The sequence below is a fragment of the Saccopteryx bilineata genome, chromosome 4 (assembly GCF_036850765.1).
Source record: "Saccopteryx bilineata isolate mSacBil1 chromosome 4, mSacBil1_pri_phased_curated, whole genome shotgun sequence".
NCBI lineage: Eukaryota > Metazoa > Chordata > Mammalia > Chiroptera > Emballonuridae > Saccopteryx > Saccopteryx bilineata.
Window position 1 is genome coordinate 166111386 of NC_089493.1, and position 15261 is coordinate 166126646.

The following is a 15261-nucleotide window of genomic DNA, read 5'->3' on the forward strand; positions in this document are numbered from 1 at the left end:
AATAAATAATAAAAAAGAATTTTAAAGTTGCAGGTGGAGTGCTGTGATGTGGCAGTTGAAACAATATATTTGTGAGCCTGGAAGGTGTTGTAGTTGTGATTTTGAGGACTATGAAGAGGTGACAAGCAGTTTCATCATGACATGTGAGCTTTTGATATAGAGAGTTGGATGAAGGTATAGGGAAACAGGCAGGAACAGTTCTGTTGACGCTGGGATAGCAGCTGGTGATTCTTACACATTTGCCTTTCTCTGGTTATAGTTATTACGCCAAGCTTCGCCAACAAGAAATTGAGAGAGAAAGAGAACTAGCAGAGAAGTACCGGGACCGAGCCAAGGAACGGCGAGATGGTGTGAATAAAGATTATGAGGAAACGGAGCTGATCAGCACTACAGCTAACTACAGGGCTGTGGGTCCAACTGCTGAAGCGTGAGTTCCGAGGGGGCGGGGGCCAGGGCATGGTTTATTCAGCATCCCAGATTCATCTGGTGGTTATATGAATTATTCATGATTCCCTGCTCTTGAGCCCACATCAAACCAGTTCAAGAGGCATTTGCCACCCACAAAGGACTGTTCTAATGTGCCCTCTTTCATTATACAGGGACAAATCAGCTGCAGAGAAGAGAAGACAGTTGATCCAAGAGTCCAAGTTCTTGGGTGGTGACATGGAACACACCCATTTGGTGAAAGGCTTGGATTTTGCTCTGCTTCAGAAGGTGAGCCTTGGTGTGTGAGTGAGAAGGGAGACTGCTCTTAGTTCAGACCATCTAGAAGGGCTAACAGTGGTTCCTCTATAGGACTAATTGTAGCTTATTCTTCAAGTCTTAGCTTCAGCTTTATTTTCTTGGGGAAAGCTTCCTTGATCACCCAGGTATGATTAAGTTTCTTTACTCCTCACCTCCCCCTTCCTGCACCCTTGCATTACGTCTTCTATTTCACATAGCAGTATCACACTTTGTTGTTTGCTTAATTTGTCTCTCCTGCTGCAAGCTCCACTAGAGCAAGGATTATATTGTCTTGTTAAGTACTAAATTCTTAGTTGCCGGCACAGTGTGGTATAGTAGTATTCAGTGAATACATGTGAAATGATTATGTGTCTGAACACTAATTGCTTTCTTGTCAGGTACGAGCTGAGATTGCCAGCAAAGAGAAGGAGGAGGAAGAACTCATGGAAAAGCCCCAAAAGGAAACCAAGTATGTAAACACCAAGAGAACTTTTAGTTTACAAAGGTGGGACCTAAAGTAGGAACACATTTAGCAAAAAAAATTTTTTTTTTTTTTGTCTTTTCAGGAAAGATGAGGATCCTGAAAATAAAATTGAATTTAAGACACGTTTAGGTGAGTACAGAGTTTCTACACTAGTGGCTCTGCATTCTAGGTCAGAGGTAGTCAACCTTTTTATACCTACCGCCCACTTTTGTATCTCTGTTAGTAGTAAAATTTTCTAACCACCCACCAGTTCCACAGTAATGGTGATTTATAAAGTAGGGAAGTAACTTTACTTTATAAAATTTATAAAGCAGAGTTACAGTAAGTTAAAGCATATAATAATAATTACTTACCAAGTAGTTTGTCGGATTTTTGCTAAGTTAGGCAGAATAAATCTTTATAAAACAACTTACTATAGTTTTATCTTTTTTTTTTTTTTTTTTTTTTACAGAGACAGAGAGTGAGTCAGGGAGAAGGATAGATAGGGACAGACAGACAGGAACGGAGAGAGATGAGAAGCATCAATCATCAGTTTTTTGATGCAGCACCTTATTTGTTCATTGATTGCTTTCTCATATGTGCCATGACCGCGGGCCTTCAGTAGACCGAGTAGCTCCTTGCTGGTGAGCTTTGTTCAAACTAGGTGAGCCCGTGCTCAAGCTGGTGACTTCGGGGTCTCTAACCTGGGTCTTCCACATCCCAGTCCGATGCTCTATTCACTGCGCCACTGCGTGGTCAGGCCTATCTTTTTTTTTTTTCTTTTGTATTTTTCCGAAGCTAGAAACAGGGAGAGACAGTCAGACAGACTCCTGCATGCGCCCGACTGGGATCCACCCTGGCACGCCCACCAGGGGGCGATGCTCTGCCCACCAGGGGGTGATGCTCTGCCCCTCCGGGGCATCGCTCTGCGGCTTCCAGAGCCACTCTAGTGCCTGGGGCAGAGGCCAAGGAGCCATCCCCAGCACCCGGGCCATCTTTGCTCCAATGGAGCCTTGGCTGCAGGAGGGGAAGAGAGAGACAGAGAGGAAGGAGAGGGGGAGGGGTGGAGAAGCAGATGGGCGCCTCTCCTGTGTGCCCTGGCCGGGAATCGAACCCGGGACTTCTGCACGCCAGGCCGATGCTCTACCACTGAGCCAACCAGCCAGGGCCCTATCTTATTTTTACTTTGGTTGCTCCGCTACTTCCCACCATGAAACCTGGAATGCCCACTAGTGGGCGGTAGGGACCAGGTTGACTACCACTGTTCTAGGTGAATCGTAGGGAATTTTATGCTCTGTACAGGATATACTTTCTTTTTTCCTCAGCTTTATTTTTCTTGCTTTTTTTTTTGCCTCTAAACCAGCAAGTATCCATAAAATAATCTAATAGAATGCAGAAGTGTCTGTAAGTATTGTGTGTGTTATTAATGTCTACTTAGGTTGGAAATTCTTTCAGATTAAGACTTATACTTTTAGGGAGGTAGTGTTGAAAACACACTAGCCATGTAATTTCAGGCATCTGAATTCATTTCTCAATGCCTCTTTGTCCATTGGCAAAAGTGAGGTTAATGCAAAACTGGGGTTAATGTTTACCTTGGGGGATTATTGGGACGAAGAGAAGAATTATGGGCAATGTGCCTACGGACAGCTGGTTTTTCTTTTCTTCTTTTAATTATTATTCATTTTTAGAAAGAGAGGAGAGAGAGCAAAAGAGACAGAGAGAAGGGGGAGGAGCAGGAAGCATGAACTCCCACATGTGCCTTGACCTGGCAAACTCTGGGTTTTAAACTGGTGACTTCATCATTCCCAGGTTGACACCACGTCATTGTGTCAGGCTTTTTTCTCTTTCTTTCTTTCTTTCTTTCTTTCTTTCTTTCTTTCTTTCTTTCTTTCTTTCTTTCTTTCTTTCTTCTTTTTTTTTGTGAGAGATGGACAGATAGGGACAGACAGGAATGGAGAGAGATGAAAAGCATCAGTTTTTTGTTGTGGCACCTTAGTTGTTCAGTGATTGCTTTCTCATATGTGCCTTGACTGGGGGTCTACAGCAGACCAAGTGACCCCTTGCTTAAGCTGGTGAGCCTTGCTCAAATCAGATGAGCCTGCACTCAAGCTGGTGACCATAGGGTTTTGAACCTGGGCCTTCTGCATCCCAGTTCCATGCTCTATCCACTGCGCCACTGTCTGATCAGGCCAGCTGGTTTTTTATTCATCATCAATATTACCTTAAATGTAATCCTTATTCCTCAGGGATCCTAACACAATGATAGGCACATAATACTCTTGAGAAGGTAATGGAGAAGATTGAATAGGCGCTTGGGCTTTGGAGTTAGACTTCCTGGGTCTCATTTTTTGTTTTGCCAGGGTCTCATTTTTTGTTTTGCCACTTGATAGCTGAATGACGGCAGTTAAATCACTTAACTCTCAGTCTTAGTGTTGTCACTTGAAAGGAGATAATGATGTCCACGTCACAGAGCTGTTGCAAAGATTGATTGAAGCAAAGCAAGACATGCATAGCACTTGGCATTGTGGCTAGTACAGAGTAAGCACTTAATAAATGGCAGCTGTTATTGTAGAAAGTTCTCACGGGTTACTTGCTGCTCTTCCTATTTTCATAGGCCGCAACGTTTACCGCATGCTCTTCAAAAGCAAAGCATACGAGCGGAATGAGCTGTTCCTGCCGGGTCGCATGGCCTATGTGGTAGACCTGGATGATGAGTATGCTGACACAGACATTCCCACCACTCTTATCCGCAGCAAAGCTGATTGCCCCACCATGGAGGTGAGTGACCCGAACTTGAAAGCCTTTCACAGGAGTCTCAAACCTGGATATCAGTCTCAATTCTGCCCAGGTCCTCACTGACCACATCTGAAGTTCTGTCCACGTTTCATCTCCTAAATCTCAATTGAATCCATTCACTTTTCTCCATCTCCACCCATAACATTCTAGTCTAAGCCATCATCTTTTGCTGGAATTATTAAAAGAGGCTCCTAATTGGTTTCCCCACTTTCACTCTGGCTCCCTTCTAATATTTTAATTATCACTGAGATATAATTCACATACCATACAATTTCCCCCTTTAAAATGTCTAGTTCAGTTGCTTTTAGTATATTCATAGAATTGTACAACCATATTGCAGTTGATTTTAAAGCATTTTTGTCACTCCCAAAAGAAACTCTGTACTTTTCGCCATCACCACCCACATCCCCTTTTTACACGTAGGTAGGCACAGAAATTCACAACATGAAGTTTTGTCTCACCACACAGGTTAGAAGCTCAGTAGTTTCTCACTGTTAGAATAAAGAGCAGAATCTTTATTGTGGCCTCTGTGCCTTTGCATCTTCTGAGCCTTTCCAGCCTTTTTTCTCTGTCCTTCCCTGTTGTTTGTTCTCCAGCCAACCTGGCTTTCTGGAATGTGCTAGAATCACTTTTTTTTGTTTGTTTGTTTTTTTGGTTTTTTTTTTTTTTCCAGAGAGAGGGATAGACAGGGACAGATAGACAGGAACGGAGAGAGATGAGAAGCATCAATCATTAGTTTTTTGTTGCACGTTGCAACACCTTAGTTGTTCATTGATAGTTTTCTCATATGTGCCTTGACTGCAGGCCTTCAGCAGACCAAGTAACCCCTTGCTGGAGCCAGTGTCCTTGGGTTCAAGCTGGTGAGCTTTTGCTCAAACCAGATGAGCTCGCGCTCAAGCTGGCGACCTCGGGGTCTCGAACCTGGGTCCTCTGCATCCCAGTCCGACGCTCTAGCTACTGCGCCACCACCTGGTCAGGCTAGAATCACTTTTGACTCAGGCCTTTGTGCATGCTGTTTTATCTTGGAGTGTCCTTCCATAACACCTCCTTTCCCAGTCTTCACCTCTCTCACTCTAACTCATCCTTAAATGGATAAATGAATAAATGAAGAGATGCCTGCTCAGTGGGCTAACATTCTTGCTTCTTGGGGTTTCAGGCCCAGACCACGCTGACTACAAATGACATTGTCATCAGCAAGCTCACCCAGATCCTTTCCTACCTGAGACAGGGTACCCGCAATAAGAAGCTCAAGAAGAAGGATAAAGGTAACCTGGAGGGTTGGGGAGAGAAACCTTACACCTGGGCGGGGCATTTGAGGATGGATCCAAGGTCTTCTGGAGCCTTCTGGCTCCAGATCGTTGGGAGGCTCCTGGGGAACAAAGGAAAATGAGAGCGATAGAGCGTTGGCAGGGGGGTGGTCACATCCAGTTTCTGTTTCTTTGACTCACTAGGAGGCAGTAGTTAACTTGGAGGCATGAGAAGGGAGAGTAGGGATGGCTTTTGTTGTGCTGTCTTCTAAACAGGTATTTCAAAAGGGCACTGAGAATTAGCATGGTAAGGCTGAGTGGGAATTCATGCGTTTTTCTCATTCTTTTCATTTTAGGGAAGCTGGAAGAGAAGAAACCCCCTGAGGCTGACATGAAGTATGTATCCTAGTCTCTGGCACCTGATCTGAGGGAGGAAAGGGGCTGTGTGTTTCTTGTCTTCAGCATTATGGGAAGGCCTTGGTGTGAAAAGGTTCCCCTGGAGAAATGGCCAGGAAAGGTGGAAGTATGTGTTTGACTGACAACTTGTGATCTCTGTTTGCCTAGTATATTCGAAGACATTGGGGATTATGTGCCCTCCACAACCAAGACGCCTCGGGACAAGGAGCGGGAGCGATATCGGGAACGGGAGCGTGATCGGGAGAGAGAGAGAGACCGTGACAGGGAGCGGGAGCGAGAACGAGATCGGGAGCGGGACCGAGAGAGAGAGGAAGAGAAGAAGAGGCACAGCTACTTTGAGAAGCCAAAAGTGGATGATGAGGTGAGATGTGGTCCCTGGTCAATTGGGGAGAGAAACCTCCCCAATCTGCCAGCCTGGCCAGGTACAGGATCCCTCTTAGATAGGCACCTCATGGCTCCATAGAAGTAACCAGGCCTACTTATCCAGGGCAGGAACCATACTGGAAATGGGGACAATCGGGGTAGGAAATTGATTCAGAAATGAGGTCGCGGCTAAGTGGGAATCCTTCATGGTAACACTGACTCTGGTTTCTATTTCCTTTCTAGCCCATAGATGTTGACAAAGGTGAGTTGTACCCAAGGCATCTTGCATTGGCTTTGGCTGTCCTGCTTTCCCCTGGGCTGAATCTGACGTAGAGCTCAGAGCTGGCAAGGGTGAGCTTGGGGACTTCCTGGTTCTGGGTTCTCATAAGATCCATGTCTTACTATAGGGAACAGACAGAAGGTAAGTGTGGCGTTCCCTCTATCTTTCTGGGCAATGAGAGGGCATATTTGCTCTGCTGGATAAAATTTCTCCAGCTTTGGGGTCTTGAGGATGTGAGGCAGGTGAGTAGGCAGTATTCTGAGCACACTATCCCATCTTAACCAGAATAGCTCATTGTTAGTAGGGATTTGATTAAAATTGTGTTAGCTATAAGGGTTCTATTGCTTTAAAAATGTTTTTATGAAAGCTACAGATTGGAAGTATGTTGTAGGGAAGAGGTTGTAAATTCCTCATTTCAGTGTCTTAGTAGAGTTCTCTTTCCCCTAGGACCTGGCTCTGCCAAGGAGTTGATCAAATCAATCAATGAAAAGTTTGCTGGTTCTGCTGGCTGGGAAGGCACCGAATCATATCCTTTATTTCAATATACTCCTTTATTTCAATATGTTCTTCTTTATTCTAATTCCACCTGCTTCCCTCCTTTCCCATAACCCCTCTCCTTCTCTTTTGTGTTGAATTTTGACCGAGATGAAGTCATTGTGACTTCCCCCTTTCTCAGAGAACTCATTCAAGTTCACAGTCCTCTCCTTACTTAGTTTTCATGTTGGAGCTTTTAGCCCATGGCCCTTCCTGCTTGAAGCTTTGCTGCTACAGGCAGAATTATTTTCTTTAACATAGCATATGCTGAAGAAGCCAGAGGATAAGAAGCAGCTGGGAGATTTCTTTGGCATGTCCAACAGTTATGCTGAGTGCTACCCAGCCACGTATGTGGGACTCTGTTAAAGAAGGGAGGCTGGGATGATTGGAGAACAAGTTCAGGCAGGGGACTGAGGTGGGGTAGAAATTTGATTTACTGAGATCCTGGGGTACTTCTTCCTTAGATGAACTATTCTATTAGGCTCTGAGTGGGAGGTCTAGGGTGGTGTCATTCTTAGACATATGGTCTCTACGTGGGTAGGTTTCCAGATGAAGCGTAGAAGTTTGAGTCTGTATATACTGTTCAACTGTTGCGTCTCTTTAGGATGGATGACATGGCTGTTGACAGTGACGAGGAGGTTGATTATAGCAAAATGGACCAGGTATGGAGTTGGAAGGATGGGTGGGGGCTCTTGGGCAGTTACTTTTTAGTACATAAGCCTTTCCCCTTTCCCAGATCTGTGTCTCATTTACTGGTCCTCACTTTCTCTCAACTGCAGTAATGGGATTAGTGGTATTGTGGGCTTATGGGCAGCTTAACTATTTCAAATGAGATAGAGCCAAAAATATGTTTCTTTCTATTTCCTACAAAGTGCCAGGCTTTGATTTCTATCCTAGGCAGTAAGCAGATCTTTAGTGTGTAAGAAAGGGCAGAAGAAATTTCAGTCTTTTGAAAATAACTGAATTTTATTCTGGCCAACCAGTATTGGAATTTTTCTCCAAGTCTTAAAACCAAACAAACACACCATTAATGGTGGAGAAGTGTCATCTACTTTTCTCTTCTTCGCTCTGTACTGCAGTGATTAAGAGCATGGTTCCATTCCATTGTGGAGCCTTGTTTAGTCCTGGTTGTGCCTGTCTGTCCCATTTACTAGTATTGTGACCTTGCCAACTGACTTTAATGCTTATGCCTCAGTTTCATCATCAGGGAAATGGAAATATATTTTCTCTTAATAGTGTTTTTGAGAGAAGTAAATTAGATATTTAGTGTTCAGGATAATACCTGAACATAATAAGTACATAGTAAGCATTATTTATTAGGGTAGGATTTATAAATAATGAAATCTGGGCTTGTGGGAGATCCTGGCTTCAATCAAGGGCTAAAATTCCGTTTCCAGTGACACTTTTTTTCTTCCCTATTTCCCATCTGTCCTGCAATAGGGTAACAAGAAGGGGCCTTTAGGCCGTTGGGACTTTGATACCCAGGAAGAATACAGCGAGTATATGAACAACAAGGAAGCTTTACCCAAGTGAGTTGGTACTAAATATGGCCAGGGTATGAGGAGAGGGGTGGCGATGGGTGGACTAGCTCACACTAGGTTAGAGGGTGTAAACTGGCTGAGACATTTCCAAATACATAACTTCTCTGCTCACAGGGCCATCTGGGAACACCGAGCTACTGCTCTGCAAACTGATGCCTTTTTCCCCAATTGCTCATTTTTTCCTTCAGGGCTGCATTCCAGTATGGCATCAAAATGTCTGAAGGGCGGAAAACCAGGCGCTTCAAGGAAACCAATGACAAGGCAGAGCTTGATCGCCAATGGAAGAAGATTAGTGCAGTAAGTGGCACTGCCTCTCTGGTGGGAGGGCTTCTGCTGGGAGGAGACACTGGTCCACCAATCCCAGGAACAGGCAAAGGGTTGGAAGGCCGGGGAAGTAGGAGAGGTCAGCCCTGGGGCCTCAGTGAGCTTAGACTGGCAGCATAACTATCAACTGTAACTTCTTGCAGATCATTGAGAAGAGGAAGAAGATGGAAGCTGATGGGTGAGCAAGGTTATTCATCTTTAGTGGGACTGGGGAGTCGCTTAGATTATTGATCTGATGCTGACTCATTTTTTGTATTGCAGGGTTGAAGTAAAAAGACCAAAATACTAATCTCCATTTCCAACTCCAAGGAGTCTTTACAAGGTTATGCTCCCCACTGCTTGCTTTCTACAATCCTTGAAAAGTTGTAAGGTTTTTTATTTTAATGAATGTATATAAAATATTTCTGTATAATCATTTGGTTCCATTAAAATTGGTTAACCTGCTGTCTTTTCTATGTTGAGCATCCCTCACTCCATGGCCCCTGAGGCACCACATGTCTTTTGATTACTGATTGTATAAAATCACTTGCAGAAAATCAGCTCAGTCCTTTCCTGAGCTGTGGTTCCAGATTTCTAGACAGTAAGGATGTTTATTAACCAGGATGCCCAGTGGAGAATGGAGTGACCCTCACTGATGGGCAGGAGGTGGATAGAGGAGTGTAGGGAAGGTTGGTTTCAAGTGTCGGACTCATTTAGGCCCATTTATGGGCCTGCTTTTAGGGCAGAGATTCCCAGTGGGCTGCCAGTCTGACCTCAAATTTGTGCACAGCTGGGTGCTAGGTGAAGGCATCTGAGGAGGGTCACTAATGGGAATAAAAACCTTTTATGAATGTATGCCCTCCTGGGAGCTTCAGGGATTCCAAGCACACATCACTGCTTCCCTGGCTGAAGGGATAACTCTGGAAAATCCCTGTGCTAGGACCAAAGATTTTTGTGTGCCCTCTAACACCCTGAAAAGTTTACTAAGGCAATGGTAGCCTCCCTGGCCTCCAAATCATTCCATCCCCACCTTTTTCCTCCTCTCTGCTCATTGCCAGCACTTCTGTCTGGTACTCGTAAATAAAGGTCACCACTTTCTGACTGGATCCCTAGCTGCCACTGCCTGTTCTAAGCCTAAAACCCGTGGGCTCACCAGATCTAAAGAAAGCTAGAGGGCCACCTTAGCCATTGCCTTTGGTCACTTAATTTTGATAGGGCAAGGACACTTAGGAGGCTGAAATTGAGCTTTGTCTTTAATAACTCCTAGAATGGCTAATTGCAGACAGTAAATGACATATAGTTTTCAGGGTTGTAGACAGCAGTCCCAATTAAGAAAAAGGTCACAGAGATGCCTGACCTGTGATAGTGCAGTGGATAAAGCATCAACCTGGAAACGCTGAGGTTGCCGGTTCAAAACCCTGGGCTTACCTGGTCAAGGAACATATGGGAGTTGATACTTCCTGCTCCTCCCCCCTTCTCTCTTTCTCTCTCTTTTCCCTCTCTATAATGAATAAATAAAATCTTTAAAAAAAAAAAAGTCAGAGACCTGGCTCAAATGATGCCTAGAGGGTCACTAAGATTAACACCTGGGGGTTGACTGCCAGTTTAAAATCAGTTTCTGCAAGTATCACCAATCCTTTTGGAAGTGACTAAGACCTTCTGGTTGATAATGTAGTGACAAGGACTCCTAACAGCAATGTTTCCAGTAACACACAGGGCAAATAACCTCTCAGGTCCCTAAACTCACTTCTTTTACTCCTTGTTAAGAGAGTTGGGAATCAGCCTATAAGATGTCTTAGAGGGCTTAATAGCTTAAAAGCACAGTAATGTGAGAAGGTTCTCTCTTTTTTAAAGATCATACTCATTTTTAGAGAAGGGGGAGGAGCAGGAAGCATCAACTGTCATATGTGCCTTGACCAGGCAACCTAGGGTTTAGAACTGGTGAGCTTAGGTTCCAGGTTGATACTTGATCCACTGTGCCACACAGGTCAGGCTGTGAGAAGGTTCTTTTAAACCACAGGAGCTCCTGCTCCTCGTCTGCCCTACCATGCAGGGTGCTCCTATTCGCAGAACCTTTGTTAACTGGAATAACCAGAACTGTGCCCATTCCCCTCTACAGCAACTCCTCACCAGCTCCAAGCATTGCTGGCCTGGCCGCTGAGGCTCTGCAGCCTAACTAGGAATGGGCAGGATGCTGTTTCTTCCACCATAAAGATTTGCTTTGACGGCAGCAACTTAAACATGTGCATGTGCTGACTGCCTGTCCTCCACAACACACTGAAACTATTGTGGCATGGGCTTTAGCTGCTTTCTGCCCAACCTGGCTGACGTGTCATGATTTTGGATTCCACCAAGCCATGAGTGATTGCGTCTCCAATTCCGAGAGCATTTAAGTCCTCCTTACTGCTTGCGGATTGTGGACCAAAAAATGGGGTTCTATTGAAAGTAAACTCACAGGGTCATCTGATCATAAATTCCTAGACGGGCAGGTCATGATGGATAGTCACACCCAGGCATATAACTTTAGTAAAAGGTTTATCTTTGCCTTACAGAAGCTATGTTCATTGCTTCTGTGCATCAAAGGTATAACACACCTTTAAATAACCACCCTCGAGAGCATATAATCTTAACTATCCTATAATCCAGTCTCCAGCTTTCTCTCTTCCACCTTCATATAACATTCCTTACCTTTCCTCCTTAAATTAAAATGCATAAAAGCCGTGAAACTTATTCTGCAGAGCATTTGAGATCTTGCTCTACCATGTATGTTTTCAGTTTGGCTCAAAAATTCTCTACAATTTCGGATGTTTCTTAGATTGACAGAGAGTTGTACCGAACTGTTAACATCAGTCAGGATGAGGGGAAAGGACAAACGGGACTAAGGAGGGGATTGACGTTCGTGCCATCTAGCTGACCTAGGTATTGGCGGTGTCAACACAGGAAAGTAAGGGACCATGGGGGCCTGGTCACCAGAGTTCGCCCCACCCACAGAAGCACAAGTAGGCCCGCCTTTTCCTGGTTACAAGAAAGCCCCGGCGCCACTTCCTGCCCCGCCCCCGGCCCCCCCCCCCTCAGAGCGGAAGCGGTGCACAGAACTGCTGACTCCTGGTGGGTGACTGTTTCATGGGTTCATTGTTCGACTGCTGTGCAGTTCTGGACCCTCCGATGCATGGATCGCACGTGTGAGGAGAGGTCCGCGGAGGATAAGAGCGACGAGGAAGACTCCAACTCCACGGAAGTACCTGCCCGGATCCGGGAAACCCCTGAAGACATCGTTTTGGAAGCACCGGCCAGTGGACTGGCGTTCCACCCGGCCCGCGACCTCCTGGCGGCAGGGGACGTGGACGGGGACGTGTTTGTGTAAGTGCCGGGGACAGCGAACGAGCGAGGTGGGCTCGGGGGCTGCCCGTTCTGGAAGCTTTCCAGGGATGGAGCTGGGAGGAGAGAGAAGAGTGCAGGGAGACAAGATTCGCACAAGATTCATCTGGTTAGATTAACATTAGCTTTAAACAAGTTACTACACAAACCTCTTGAAAGAACTTAAAAGAAGGCGAAGTGGCTGTAATGTCATGACGGAGCCCAAGGGCAGTAAAGAGCAGAACTATGCGGCTTTCAGGGCACAATTTCCCACCGGATTGTTATACTGAGCCCGAAACAAGCTCAACAGGGCCCCCCTGCTTTTGCTTCTTACTTTGATTTTTCAAAAACACGACTCAACCACCTCACTTCCTTGATGAAAACCCTTAGTTTACCTTTGCTTTTAAGATTAAGTCTAAACTCCTTAATTTGGCTTTCAGGGCCTTGATCCTCTGGCTCTTGCTCTCTTTCCCCCTTTGCTTTCTTTCTGTGCTTATTCATTCTTACCTTTGTAATGTACCTTGGAGCCTCAGTTCCTTTGCACATTACTTTTTTTGCCTGGAAAACTCCTTTCCCCTCACTTGTACCTCCTAGCATCTCTTCATTCTTCCAGCATGCCCCAGAGTAGATTACCTATTAGTGCTATCTTTCTGTCATAAATACAATGGTTTGTAATCATCCCTCAGTTTGTGTATTTGAATGCTTGTCTCATCCACTAAAAGGTGGGAATGTTTACTAAGCCGCACGGGGATAGAGCAAGCAATAAGCAGACCCAGTTCTGCCCACCTGGAATTAATGGCAATTAAGAACTTCTTCATTAGGGTCTTTTGAGGATGTGCTCTGAGGCAGGCACTGGAAATACTCTCTGGACAGGTGCTTCACTTTCTGAGTTTAGAGGCTGGTTTCTCTTCCACCTCCACTGATCCTGGCTACTTTTCAGTAAATGATCACAATATGCCATAATGAAGTGTGGTTTTCTCTGGCTCCTGCAGCCCTGCAGTGCAAGAGCTCTGTCTTACTCATCTTTATGTTTCCGAACTTCTGGGGTTGTTCTTCTTACTAATCTTAATGTTTCCAACTTCTGGGGCTGTCCTTCTGCTATTAATTTAAATATTTCTGGGCCTTAATAGTGGTCCAGATCTAGTCTTTCCCCAAGCTGAGGCTTCCAAGGATGATGAAGAGGGGTGGGATGACATAAAGAAGTTCTAAGCAAATGTATTTTGAATTAACGTATATCAAGTGGGGAAAAAAAGCATTTGAAGCTCATTGAAAATGGAAAAATGTGGTAAGCTCCTTGGGCTTAGCAGTATACTAGCAGGAACTCCTAGGTAGATGGTAGGTTGGCTAGTTGGTCTCAACTCCATGCATCCCAGGCAAGGTCTGGGGTCATTCACTCTCCTTCACCTCTCTCAAGTTTTTCCTACTCCTGCCAAGAGGGAGAAACCAAGGAGCTCTGGTCCTCAGGTCACCACCTCAAGTCCTGCCGTGATGTGGCCTTCTCTGAAGATGGGCAGAGTGAGTATTAGGGATGGCAGCCAGCAGTATGGTGGTGGGAAGGGAGCAGGAAGCAGGACCATGACCTGGGCACCTTTCCCCCCAGAACTTGTTACTGTCTCTAAGGACAAAGCCATCCATGTTCTAGATGTGGAGCAGGGTCGACTGGAAAGACGCATTTCCAAGGCTCATGGGTAAGGGAAGCCAACTGTGTGTTGAGGTGAGGGGTAAAGACGTGTAGCTCCCTACTAGGACAAAGTTGCTCCAAGAACTTCTGCATCTGTGTCTCTAGGGCCCCTATCAACAGTTTGCTACTAGTGGATAAGAATGTTCTGGCCACTGGGGATGACACAGGTGGTATCCGGCTCTGGGACCAGCGGAAGGAGGGCCCCTTAGTGGATATGCGGCAGCATGAAGAGTATATTGCTGACATGGCTCTGGACCCAGACAAGAAGCTGCTGCTGACAGCCAGGTACAGCCTCACAGCTGCCGCCTCCCCCTTCCCCCTGTTAAATGTCTCCCTCAATGTGAGCTCTGGACAAGCCTGTTGCTCTGCTTTCTCTATAGTGGGGATGGCTGCCTTGGTGTCTTCAATATTAAGCGACGTCGGTTTGAGCTGCTTTCAGAATCTCAGTCTGGAGACCTGACCTCTGTCACTATAATGAAAGTACAGTTGGGTATGGTGGGCTGGGGGTATGTTAGGGACGTGTTCTGACATGGCTTCATAACATGGTTTGTCCTACTTCCCTGTAGTGTGGGAGGAAGGTGGCCTGTGGCTCGAGTGAGGGTACCATCTACCTCTTCAACTGGAATGGCTTTGGGGCCACAAGTGACCGCTTTGCCCTGAGAGCTGAGTCTATTGACTGCATGGTTCCAGTCACTGACAGTCTGCTGTGTACTGGGTCCACTGATGGAGTCATCAGGTGAGAGAAGCTAGGTCCTCTGGTCACAGGAGGGGTAGGCCTAACCAGCCAATACCCAACACTGTTTTCTCTCTGCCTAGGGCTGTGAACATCCTGCCGAACCGAGTGGTGGGTAGTGTGGGCCAGCATGCTCGTGAACCTGTGGAGGAGCTGGCCCTCTCCCACTGTGGCTGCTTCCTGGCCAGCAGCGGCCATGACCAGTGCATCAAGTTTTGGGACATGGCCCAGCTGCGGGCTTTAGTGGTGGATGACTACCATCGGCGCAAAAAAAAGGGAGGGCCACTTCGGGCGCTGAGCAGCAAGGCCTGGAGCACTGATGACTTCTTTGCAGGACTGAAGGAAGAGGAAGAGAAAGAGGAAGAGGAGAGTGAGGACAACAGTGACTGAGAGGATGAGCTGAATCTCAAGACAGGTCCTCGCTAGGCAAAAGCCTTGCTTCCTGGGCTGGGTCCCCAGAGACTATCAATTGATCATACCTCTTGTGCGGCATAAGGAGAGGGGCTGACAGAGGTTCAGGGCTGTGGAGAAGTAGAGCTGCTCACCTCACCAGTGTAAGAAAAGCCCATGGCTGGGGTAAGACAGAACGGACACAGGTGTACACCAACCAGGGGTTTAATATAAATACACACCCAGCATAGAAAAACAAGCCAACAATACACATACACCAAAATGTCAAGTGGTGGGGACAAAAAGCAGATTTCTGATGCTTTGGCTCAGCCATTCCCAAATAAAAACCAACAAAGAAAATGAAAGAAAATAAGTGAAGATTCATGCTAAGCTGTGGTAGGAGACAGTGTGTGCGCGCGCGCATGCGTGTGTG

General features: G+C 45.9%; 2 protein-coding genes across 4 annotated transcripts in view; both read left to right on the forward strand.

Moving 5' to 3' along the window:
* The window catches only part of IK (IK cytokine), a 76884-nt gene that overhangs the window by 5826 nt on the left and 55797 nt on the right, over positions 1–15261 (forward strand). The window contains exons 5-20 of one of the 3 annotated variants that reach the window (XM_066272717.1): positions 260–427; positions 600–714; positions 1122–1192; positions 1290–1336; positions 3801–3964; positions 5139–5247; positions 5586–5625; positions 5794–6007; positions 6253–6271; positions 6737–6815; positions 7090–7170; positions 7428–7485; positions 8264–8352; positions 8553–8661; positions 8832–8866; positions 8950–9010. In XM_066272717.1, coding sequence (XP_066128814.1) covers positions 260–427; positions 600–714; positions 1122–1192; positions 1290–1336; positions 3801–3964; positions 5139–5247; positions 5586–5625; positions 5794–6007; positions 6253–6271; positions 6737–6815; positions 7090–7170; positions 7428–7485; positions 8264–8352; positions 8553–8661; positions 8832–8866; positions 8950–8977 — 1426 coding nt within the window. In that variant the 3' untranslated portion in view covers positions 8978–9010. Of the gene's footprint in view, positions 1–259; positions 428–599; positions 715–1121; positions 1193–1289; positions 1337–3800; positions 3965–5138; positions 5248–5585; positions 5626–5793; positions 6008–6252; positions 6272–6736; positions 6816–7089; positions 7171–7427; positions 7486–8263; positions 8353–8552; positions 8662–8831; positions 8876–8949; positions 9133–15261 lie in introns of those variants that run through there. The other 2 variants (XM_066272718.1, XM_066272716.1) reach the window with 2 other exon arrangements.
* WDR55 (WD repeat domain 55) lies at positions 11733–15201 on the forward strand. The gene is made up of 7 exons (XM_066272712.1): positions 11733–12027; positions 13439–13539; positions 13625–13712; positions 13811–13990; positions 14086–14185; positions 14272–14441; positions 14522–15201. The coding sequence occupies exons 1-7, from the start codon at positions 11837–11839 to the stop codon at positions 14826–14828; spliced, it is 1137 nt and encodes a 378-aa protein (XP_066128809.1). The 5' UTR covers positions 11733–11836; the 3' UTR covers positions 14829–15201.

Coding starts and splice junctions, on each gene's coding strand:
- WDR55 (XM_066272712.1), top strand. CDS start 11,837: ATGGATCGCACGTGTGAGGAGAGGTCCGCGGAGGATAAGAGCGACGAG. Junction 13,713..13,810: donor CGCATTTCCAAGGCTCATGG/GTAAGGGAAGCC, acceptor CTGTGTCTCTAG/GGCCCCTATCAACAGTTTGC. Junction 14,442..14,521: donor TCCACTGATGGAGTCATCAG/GTGAGAGAAGCT, acceptor CTCTCTGCCTAG/GGCTGTGAACATCCTGCCGA.